General features: G+C 33.0%; 1 protein-coding gene across 1 annotated transcript in view; it reads right to left on the reverse strand.

Annotated features, from left to right (window-relative positions):
- Positions 1-283: 283 nt before the first annotated feature.
- The window catches only part of CDH9 (cadherin 9), a gene marked incomplete at both ends in the record, with an annotated part of 80,101 nt that continues 68,331 nt past the window's right edge, over positions 284-12,053 (reverse strand). Inside the window, 5 exons of the mRNA XM_081232340.1 lie at positions 284-771; positions 4,840-5,091; positions 5,170-5,287; positions 9,469-9,590; positions 10,085-10,221. Coding sequence (XP_081088466.1) covers positions 284-771; positions 4,840-5,091; positions 5,170-5,287; positions 9,469-9,590; positions 10,085-10,221 — 1,117 coding nt within the window. The remainder of the gene's footprint in view (positions 772-4,839; positions 5,092-5,169; positions 5,288-9,468; positions 9,591-10,084; positions 10,222-12,053) is intronic.

Below are 12,053 nucleotides of genomic sequence, written 5' to 3' on the forward strand. Positions count from 1 at the left end.
AGCCTTTTATGTACTTTTTATTGGTTACTGATGTGATATACTTTCCTTCAGAGATTGTTAGTCTAAGAGGGTGAACTGGTTATTATTACGTTTTAAAATCTATGTCATTCGTGTTCATTCACAGAAACTTACTGGTTAAGCAAACTCTTACTAAGACAACACCGAAGTATTGTTTGTAATTTTGATTTTTTAAAAATTTTCCTCCAAGGAAGAGAATGCAGGCCACTCCATCTAGTAACAAAGAGAGTACTTCCACTGATGTCCATGAAGTCATACCATACTCTTAATCTCGGTCACTATCATCACCCCCATACATATCAGCAAGTTTTTTAAAACGAGGCCCCCAGTCACTGAGGTAACCGTAATCTTGGTTACAATCTACTGTGGGAGATTCCAAAGAACTGAGTGAATCTGCTATGGAATCATTCCCTTCATAGGCGTACGTTGCCAGTGAATCATAAGGAGGTGCACTTGGGTCTAAATCATTTTCTTTTAATCTTCGATGGATAAAATCTTGCACATCAATATTTTCCCACAGAGGTACAGTCCTCCTTATCTGAAAAATTGTTTCAGGCATTACATCCCTTCTAAATTTACTATCTTCTCTTGCTTCTGGATTCCTTAATGTGCCAATGTCAAAAGCTTGGGTATCTTCTTCCCCGCCGCCTTCATCATTGTAGGTCACAATGTTGTCCCGGACATCATCTTTTGAAATTATCAAAGGTTCCTTTTTTCTTTGCCTCTTCAATGCAGCAAACAGCGCAACTAAAACTATTAACAAAAAGCAAACAAAAACAAATACAACAACAAGAAGAAGAAAAAAACAGAGAGAAAATTGTGAGATTCCATGATTCGGGTTTAAATTAATACAGTGCATTTTTGTATTTGTGACCTTGGTGTGGTGTAAGAAGTGTTAAGTTCATGTGGATATAAAGAGTAACTATCCTGCACAAATACAGGATGATTTGGGCCAGTGACTGGATGTACTATATTGATAAAGAAACAGATACTACAATGCCATTTATTTACTTTCAAGACTCAATATCCTATGGGGCTCTGGCATTGAAAATCTTCAATTATGGCGAATGCATTTAACCAACTATAAGTATGTAATACCTCATTCTTCCCCAATGCATATTTGTTTCAAAATACTAAAATTCTAAAGCTACAATCATGATTATCCCAAGAGAAATTCAGTACCAATTTAATATTATCTTAAGGACTCAAGGGAATACAGGCAAAGTATTGCTCACATATATGCATATGTCATGTGTATATGTATGTATAATATATATTATGTGTATATATATCATACATACGTACACACATACATATATATGCTACTAATCTCATCTATTCCCATATGTCACATCTGTTTAGTTAATTTCTTTTATTGACCTGGTTTTGAAAGTCTGCTTAAAATCTGAAATATAACTCTATAAGCTACAATATAAAATTAACACTCAAACTCATCCTTACCTTGTTCTCATCTTACAGATATTACCTTGTTTCTGAGGACTTCTCTGATATATAGTTGCATTCAAATTTTGGGGCTGAAATGTTAATTGTGCTCCCTGTATATGCTGTATTATTATTTACATGCTTATGTTATCAAGTTAACTATTAACTTCCCCACATATGACATACTTCCTTATTTCTTGTTATGTTCCTGGAATTTAAATTATTATGCATATATTTGACAATGAACATTTGAAAGATAAATACATTTTGAAATTAAAAATTACATTTTAAAACATAGGAAAGATCACATGATTTCCAACAAAATATGTTTCCATAGAAAATGAACCAAGTACATAATTTTATACATAAGAAAGTTAAGAATAAAATAAAGAATATTTTCCAAAAGCATACTTATACATTGCTGGGGAGAAATAAAAACCAGGTTTTCCTTACTTTATGGAAGTTAAATGTTTTGTCAATACTACTGATGTCTTACTGAAAAATAAGAACATGTTGCCTCAGAAACCTACCATTCATTTTCTCAGTCTTTGTTTTGAGATTACACAAACTCATTTCCATTGAGACTGCACTTCATCATGGCCCTGGAGGCCCCTGTAACTACACTTAAGGCCCATACAATGCTGTTGTCATATTGGCCAATACACTTTCCTCAGCTCTTACTAATTGGTAAGAAGAAAACAAATGATTCGTTAGAAGTATCTTCGCTAACCTCTACAGATCGGGCTTTGGGTGCTGAGCTATATTCAGAATCATGTTGAAGACATTTTAAAAAACTTTTCATTAATAATGAGACATATCTATACTCTCTTCTGTTAAAGGATGATCGTAAATTAAGTCCAACATAGACCTGAAATCCACAAATCTAGTGAATCATGCAGTAGAAAAACAGGGTTCTTTCTAAGTTTAATACTGAATGAATTAATTTATAAATTCTCTATGCATAGAAGAACAACCATATAGTCAAATAGTTTTAAGGGTTTCTTAACTAATATAATGTTTATGAAATTTCACAAATGGTCCTCAGAATCTGCTCTGTGGGTTTTCTGCTTTGTCAGGCCAAAATTGTCTGCTTCTTTTCCCTCGACTGAGGCTTTTAATCTGGGATATATGAATGGAATTCAAAGAGACTAAGGTAAGGAGTAGAAAAAAAATGCTATATTCTGTAATATAGAAAGTTATATTTTCACTATAACTTGAATTTAACATTTTTTTTTCTATTATGGATATCAGCATAAACTGTAGTGATAGTAACAGTATGTGTGACTTTTAAAGCAATAGAAATCACAGATACTTTATAATGTATTATAGTTAGGATATATTACAAATAATCATTAGACTTGTTCTAGAAGAAAACACATATGACGATAATTAAATACGTCTTGCTTTTTTGTTTTTTGTTTAATTTGGATAAATGTATTTCCTTTTGTGTTACATGTATTATTTTTATAAATTTAAATTATTATTCTAAATAGGTCCATAGCTTCATCTTCACTATGAAAGGTGTCCAAGGAACCAAAAAGATTAAAAAGCCCTGCCCTAGGTTTTAACCTGCTACTTTGCCTTGTAACATGGATATAAACTATGAATTACATTTCTTCAAACTGTAGCAGGATAGGTCTAAAATATTATTGTCCATGCTATATCACCATTTTGCAAAAAGCAGACTCTTCTAACTTCAGAGGTACAGTAACTATGTCCAGCCATTTGTATAAAGACGTGAAATAACAGCAGGGATACTTAAAGAACTTTTATAATGAAACCTTATGAGTTAGAACCCATTTTAACTAAAATAATAGAAAATCATTCCACATTTAGGCAATAAATTGAGAAGGTAAAATACAAGAATTGTGTGCCTTCTATATTTCCGAGGGCAGAAAGATGGCAGACTTTTCAGAATAAAAGAAGCCTTCTAGATTTCTGTGTAGAGAAAAATATTATCCAATTTAGTTGGATAATGTTATAATATCTAAACCTATTTTTGGGGGTGGATTATGTTCCCTCATGTATGCATGCATGTCTTTATGTGTTAGTATGTGTTATATTAATATTGAAATTAAAAAATCAAATTTGAAATATACATATTTCCATATTGTCCTAAATTAGGATAGTAAAACTATTTGAGCAAATAAAGCAATATGATATCAGTAGCACTTAGCTAAGAGCGTAAGCCAACATTTAATCTCCATGAGGCTACAAAAATATTTTATGGAGGAGTTGAACTTTCTAGCAGCAGGTGGAGATGTGGACTGCTGCTGCTGCTGATGGTAGTAGTGTGTTAAGTTCTAAACCATCCTACGAAAATGTTTTTCTAAATAGTTGGATCATCATAACTGAGACAAATGCTTTCCCCTCACTTTCATCAGTTCCCCACTGAAGTCCTGCAAGAATATCTGGCCAAAGGGATTTTATCCAGATAGCCTGAGAGGATTTGCAGTGAAAAGGAGCCAGCACATATGAGCATTGGGACATAAATTTGACTAGCTCTCCTGCCCTAAGCATTCATTTTGGATGAATATTTGATGGAAACAAGTTTTGGGGGAATGTGTTACAGTGGAACAACTGTTTAATTGAATTAAATCATTGTCCTGTTAGGGCATGCTCAAAGAAAGCATTTGCACTTGGAAGCATGACTTTATTTAGAAAATATTGCTGGAGTAGGTATGACCACAATGCCATAGTGATATTTTAAGAAATGAGCTTAAAATTTAATTTGGTGTGTTGTGCCTACATTTAACAAATTTTATGAAAAATAAGTTTATCTTAAAAAAAAAGTTTATCTTACTGTGACAAGTTAAATGCACTGACCAATTCCATTTATGATATATATAACTTAGTATTTGTTAGTAATATTATTTGTAAAGTAGTCTTTTGTTTTGAGGATAATGCTTAGAAAGGTGGATTCTGAAATAGAATAACCTGGGTTTTAATGCTAGTTAAAACACTTTCTGAATGAGTGACTTTGTGTAAGTTATCTGACCTTTCTGTAGAAGAATAAAAGTATTTACCTTATAGAGCTGATATGAAAATTAAATCAATTATTAAATGAAATGTCCTTAGAAATGGGACGATCTTAGTTAACACTAAACACTATAAATATAAAACATATTTTAAAATATATGTATATATCACTAGCTATTATATCATTGTTTTCGGACTCTTTAAAGCTAGAACTATCCACAGTCAAAAACTCAATTGTTTTTCAATTGGAAGAACAATTTTAATAACAAGTTAAAATTTTCAGCCTTTAGCTCTAAAGAAGAGTGCTTTTCAATGTTCAGTCACTGGGTAATGAGGGAGAGAATTCCTTGAGTTGAATGGGCATATCTCAGGGGCATATCTTTCAGGGGCATAGTTTACCAAGTAGTATGACGACACAGAGAAGGATAGCGATGAGAGCTCCCGTGCTCAGGCCAGCAGAGAGGACCAAGGCCTCGGCATTGCAGGACTGCATGTTACCTTGATTATCACAGGCACACACACGAATGGTGAGTGTGCCAGTGCTGCTTTGGATTGGATAATCATTGTCAAAGATTAAAATTGGCAGCAGATACGTGCTCATTTTGTTGCGGCTATACCCATCTTTTCGAGTCATGATTCCTGCTGTATTATCTGAAAAAACAAAAAGACCAGTTTTAAAATTTTGCCTCTTAAGGTTTCATAATATTTGTCTTCAAAAATATTCTGTACCTTTATTATCTACAATGGTGAAGTTTGGATTGAGGGGAAATTCTGGCACTGGTTCAAAGAAGAATTTGTGGCCTCGGGGAGGGTCATCTTTGTCCATGACACTGACAGTCTGAATCAACTAAAACCAAAGAAAAAGTTAAATAGAGCACACAAAGCAACTCTTGTTATTACATTTTAAATCAGTGTTTGAGCTTTAAATATATCACTGAAATTAAATACTGAAATTAAACAAAAAATTCCATTTTCAGAAAATTTTGCCAAGATCTTTTTTTGTAGTTCTGTCTAATGTAACTTATTTAATGAAGAATGAAAAATGCCCATCAAGTATCAGTTTGCAGAGCACCTCTATGGATCATTAACTGATTCCTGGCCACTATAGTATTCAAGAAAAGAAAAGAAAAATTTGATCACGCCAATCTTTTGTCTTTTAACATTGTTAATATATACTACCAGCCCATTTTATTATGAATTGGTTACCAGTATGTTGCTTCCACGAGATAATGATTGTTTCAAAGGCAAAGGACATAACAGATGTGTTTTTAAAAAAATAAAAATAAAAAAAGTGCATATAGCACAGCCACTCCTAGAGATTAAGGAAACTATAAATATAGTTTTGGGAATATGAGCAATATGCCATATAATACCAGAAAGGAGAAGCTATGGAGCACCGTAAGTACAATCATATTGCATACTTTATTCAAATTGTTTGCTCTTCTTTTTAATGGTATTTGCAAAATTTAGAAGAATATACAAATAAATGCTTCTAAAGTTTTGTAAAATCATTGTTGAATTTGAGAAATTATAACACCTCTCAGCTGTACTCCCTGTATGTCAGAGGTGTACCATAGTGTGAAGATGGAGCAGCAAATGACAGGTTGGGCAGAAAAATTCCATTGAGCATTTTATTGTGGATATAAACAAAGCTACACATCAGGGTGCCTGTTTTCCAGTCCTGGGTCTGCCGTCTGTGTGATGTATAATTACAGTCATTTAATTACCATTACTTTCAAACTTCTCTTCTACAAAAACAAATAGTGGCACCACTTCCAGGTATAATAGTCCAACATTCTGTGATGAAGAATTATTAGAATTTCACAGTAGTTTAATATACCCATTGTTTTGGTTATTGTGTACCTTCCATGGCCATACCAACCTGCATACTCACTAGTTAATACTTTTTCCTCTTTGATATTAACTATAATTTTGTTCATTTTATTGACAGAAGCACATGTAACCTTATGTTTCTTTATACAATACTTCTAAAAGTGCATAATTATTAATATAAACTTGATATGATTTTCTCCTTTCAAGATTGGCACATGACATAGAAAAATTTATATAAGATCTAATATTCTTGCTCAAACTTCTGTTCCAGAATAGCAATAATGTAACAAATATTTAGTAATATTTTAATCATAAACATCAAACATCATTGATCCTTTCATTGTATGACTGAGTTCTTGAAATGATTAGATGAGCCAATGTTTAAACATATTTTAAGAGAGAATATGTATCAGCTTGACATCTATATTATGTTTTATTCTTAAACTTGTTAATTTTAACAGGAAAATTGTTTTCCACTGATTATATGAACAATGACATAGACATGTTAATAGCAGTAGTATATATTAAAATAATTTTAATTAGTTAATATCAATTATACTTTATCATTATCAAATATTAATTTTGTAATATATAAATAACTCACATGAAACAATAAAAAAGCATACTAATAAATAAGTAAAGAATATCTACAGGCTATTATCAGTTGACTTGTGTCCCTTCAAATTATATGTTTAAGACCTAATCCCCAGTACCTGTGTTGTGATTTTATTTGGAATAGGCTCTTTGCAGGTGTAATCAAGTTAAGATGAGGTCATACCGAATTAGGCTGGACCCTAATCCAGTGAATGGCGTTCTCACAAAAAGAGGGAAATATGGACACAAATAGAGATACAGAAATAATATCATATAACAATGGAGACAGAGATTGGAGTAATTTGAGTCCACAAACCAAGGAACGCTAATTACCAGCAAACACAGAGGCTAGGAAGTGGCAAGGAAGGATCCTCCCCTAAAGCCTTCTGAGAGAGCATGAACCTGCTGACACATTGATTCTGGACTTCTAGCCTCCAGAACTGGGTCAAAGAATACATTTCTGTTGTTTCAAGCTATCTAGTTTGTGTAAATTTGTCATGGTAGCCTTGGGAAACTAACAGCTATAAAATGTTCAGCCTCAATAATTTTGGAGGAATTCATGTTAAAATTATTATGAGATTTTACATATTGGTAGATAGTATTTAGAATCTAGTATTGCCCAATAAGTGAGCAATTATACACATTTGGTGGAAGTTATTACTAGTTATATAACATATTCTGAGCACTATTTGGAAGCACTGATGAGTATTTATAGATAAAATTTATTTCTTCGAGGATTTCATCAAAGAAAAATGATTCCAGGTAGTACACAACTATATATGTATTATAATGCTCACTGTAGTGCTGTCTGCTAGAGTAACATTTTGTTGGTAAACCAAATTTCCATTAATAAATGGGTAGTTGACGGCTTCCCTGGTGGCGCAGTGGTTGAGAGTCTGCCTGCCGATGCAGGGGACACGGGTTCGTGCCCCAGTCCGGGAAGATCCCTCATGCCACGGAGCGGCTGGGCTAAAAAGTTTTCCTTTTTTCACTTCGTAACAATGGCATATTCTCAGTTCGATGAATGATTATTTTTAATTTGCTGCTTACTTTTCAAAGCATAGCTACACATTAGTTGGCTTATTCAACCACCTTTTTTTTTTTTTTTTTTTTTTGCTGTTTGTGGGCCTCTCACTGTTGTGGCCTGTCCCGCTGTGGAGCACAGGCTCCGGACGCGCAGGCTCAGCGGCCATGGCTCACCGGCCCAGCCGCTCCGCGGCATGTGGGATCTTCCCGGACCGGGGCACGAACCCGTGTCCCCTGCATCGGCAGGCGGACTCTCAACCACTGCTACAACAGGGAAGCCCAGGAAAACAATTTTTAGTCCAAATAACTGTGTAATGATTCTTTGCTGGTGTAAAGAAAATAAAAACTTCATTTGTATTTCTGTGTATGTAAGTGGAATGTGGTATGTACCTCTTTCTTAGTCTGCTTGAGCTGCCATAACAAAACACCATATACTGAATGGCCCAAATAGCAGAAATTTATTTTCTCACAGTTCTGGAGGTTGGAAGACCAAGATCAGGGTATCAGCATAGTGGGCTTCTAGTGAGAGGTCTCTTCCTGGCTTTCAGACAGCTGCCTTCTTGCTCCATCTTCACATAGCCTTTCCTTTGATCGTGTGTATGACAATAGAGGGTGATCTCTCTGGTGTCTCTTCTTTAACGGACACTAATACTGTCAGATCAGAGCCCCACTTTTTGACCTCATTTAACCTTGATTCTTTCCTTAGAGACCCCATCTTCAGATAATACAGCCACACTGGGAGATAGGGCTTCAACATATGAATTTTGAGGGGGCAGAAATATTCAGTTCATTATAATCTCTACTGGAATAGAAGAAAGACTATATTTCACTTTATTTTCTATATTAAATGGACATGATAGAATTATATATGATTCTTACCATCTACCTACTTTTTCCTCAAGGAAATATCTAAATAACTCGTTAAAATTTCTTTCAATAACATTTATGCAGTTTGTATTTGTAAAATATTGTCTTAGTGTAAAAAGTGAACATATTCTGCATTTTCTTAAAATTACTTTAGAGATACCTGAAATATTACTTTATATGTGGACTTTGTAACTCTTGTACACTCTTTTTTTATCTCACTAATATTAAAGTCGAAAAATCACAAACAAAATATAACTTGTCTCAAACCAAAATGTCCTGTTTGAGCAATTCAGAGTAGCAAAATGTAATCAACAAGACAATTATTATGATTTCCTTTATATTAACACAACAATTTTATTTTCATACTTCATGTTTTATTTAATAATGTATGTTCATTCTATTTGTGATTATAGCTCAGTATCAGTATGATTATGAATCCAGGTAGGAAATTTTTATACATGTGATATTCATTATGTACCTAGTCTATAAATTAAAGCATATATTATAATTTTTCCTAGTATATCATGGATTATAAAATATTTAAAAAATCATCTTTTTAAGATTATTGTGATTCTTTTAGTAAGGAGAGATAAACAAGTGACAAGGAAGACTGACAATAGTTTGCATGAAAAAAATGTGCAAGTAAACTAATGCAGTGTCATCTGCCTTTGTGAAGAGAAAATTTTTTTTAAGTTTATAATAACTTACCTGCCCAGGTTTTGCATTTTCACAGACAAATGTTTCATAGTACATGGCAAATTCTGGAGCATGGTCATTTATATCCAGAATTCTGATGAAAACAGGAATGCGGCTACTTTGTTTTGAGTTATCTGCAATGAGAACATGTGTAAGATTTCAGTCTCATTTACAGAGTAGTAGTGATATTGTTTGCCCCATTTGTAACTTAGCAACAGATCATTTCTGGGGTATTCACTTCTTGATTGGATTGCTGATGGATATCTCAGCTTTCTTACACGGTTCAGATGAAGAGCATGATAGAAAGAGGAGAATACAATTGAGAGTGAATATTATTTGTAAGAGATAATTTTCTTAGACTGATTATTTTTATGAAGTTAGATTATATTTTTATCCTACAGTAAGATGTAAAAGAAAATCAAGTTTAAAATAAAATGAATATTTGATAATCATTAAAATAATTTAAAAATCCAGCACACTCTAAATCATTTCTCTCAGCTCTTGCTGAGAGAATTCACTCAGCAAGAGTGGAAATTCATTCCACTCAAGTAAAAGAGTCTATTTAATGCTATTATTTTACTACTTTGGTGAAAAATAATGTGTTTAGGTGGATGTATTTCCAACTTACTTATCTCTGTGGCTGTAATGGTGATGTTATGCCAAGGGGTTGACTCCCGGTCAAGAGGCTTCAAAGTGAAAATAGAACCATTTTCTGAGTGAATACTGAAAATCCGGTCCATATCCGAATGCCGATCAACAGAGTATCTAGCAGAAAAGAGACTCATTATTCCAGGCATTGTTTTAAAATTATTAATTCATCTACCATTTATTAAAGTTATAGGCAGTTCACATGATGGTCTGATAAATATGACAAGTAAAATACCGATAATTTTCTTGAATTTGTATTTAATGTAATTGTCATTTAGATAATTTGATGTAGTTGGCTGTTTTCGTTATTACTATTCTATGATTATGTGTACTTCAGAGTCCTTAGTTATACTCATGAATCCTTGTGGCAGCTTTTAAGTGAGTTTTTAATTGTCACTTGATTAATTTATCCTATCATAGACCTATTGCAGTGCTTGAGACATATTAAAGTCATATTAAAGTTGATAGAGTCAATTGCATTGGATAAATTGAAATTATGTTGAAAATAACACATAAAAACATGTGTCCACAGAGTCCTTATAAGTGAATATGCAGAGGCTGTTGTAAAATACATGGCTCTTGAATGGTTCTCTATTCAAAGATCATTTCAGCTGAATCAAAGGTCTTCCTCCAATCTCTCCCTTTAGCCTTTTCCAAATAAAAATTGAAATGACAAAGAACCACAGATGTACTAGCTACCATTTTTGCAAGTTTGAGATTTCTGCTGCTGAGTGTTTAATTGAGCCATGTAGGAATCTAAGTGTGTCTCAAACATTAATGTTCATATGAATCACATGGGGATCTTGGTAAAAACGGATTCTGATTCAGTAAGTCTAGTGTGGGAACTGTTATTCTGCATTTCTAAAAAACTCTTAGGTGAATCCCATGTTGTAAGGTCCATAGATAAGGCTTTGTATAGCAAGGTTAAGACCATGGGATAAACTGGTTAGAATAAGGACAGCCAAAGGAGCAACAATGACAGAGAACTAACAGACTAATCAGCATCTGGTGGCATCCTCATTTTTCTAGGTTTCTATTAAAGACACTTAGCAAATGAACTCCCTTTTAATCTGGTGAATTAGGAAACTAACAACTCCCATTATAAATCCATAATATATCCACTATCAGGCACTGACTTTGACAAAAAATAGACATTTAATTTTCTAAACATTGTGAAACATTGGCAATTTTTAAAATATTGGACAAAAATACATTTATCTAAATTCGATTATTTCTTTGGGTTATTTTAATAAAGAACATGTGGCTTAGTCCATTATTATAAGGACTGTGCTTAACGTAAGGGATCTATTAGTAAACTCAGATTTCAAAAAGAAATTAACAACTTAATATAGTATATGATGGTGCTTACCTAATTTACTTTCTGCTAAATTTTGTAAAATTATTGTTTCAAATTCACAAATACTGCTTCAAAGTGAGTATTTGGGCATGTGGAAAATATACATATTATATGTATATATATTAGATTTCATCTCATAGATAAAATTGCTAAAATCTTGGCATAGTTGGTCTCAGATTTCTTCCTGTACCTCATCCCAAAATATGAAACCAGGACAGTCACCTTGTTATCTTTTGGAAGTGTGCAGTGTACAGTAGAGCTACATGGAAATGGTAGTATTCCCTATTTTTGCAATAATTATGATTGTAATTTTTCTACATGGTTGCTATAAAAAGAATTTGGGGATTGAAAAAAAAAAAAAACTCATGTGACATATGGTAGCTGCCCAAGAGTAACTATCCTTCTGGGGTGGGAAATCCTAAGTAAATAGAGAAAAATTTTAAACCTAAATATAAAAATAATTATATAAAAAGGCATAGTAGTGTATATATTTCCTAGAAGCAAAAGTTATGTTGAGTTTTAATTAAGCATTTATTGTCAGACAAGGATCTGAGATCATTCTTATTTTTTAAAATACTCATTAATGTACTAA

This window comes from Mesoplodon bidens, assembly GCF_964165515.1.
Source record: "Mesoplodon bidens genome assembly, chromosome: 4".
Taxonomy (NCBI): domain Eukaryota; kingdom Metazoa; phylum Chordata; class Mammalia; order Artiodactyla; family Ziphiidae; genus Mesoplodon; species Mesoplodon bidens.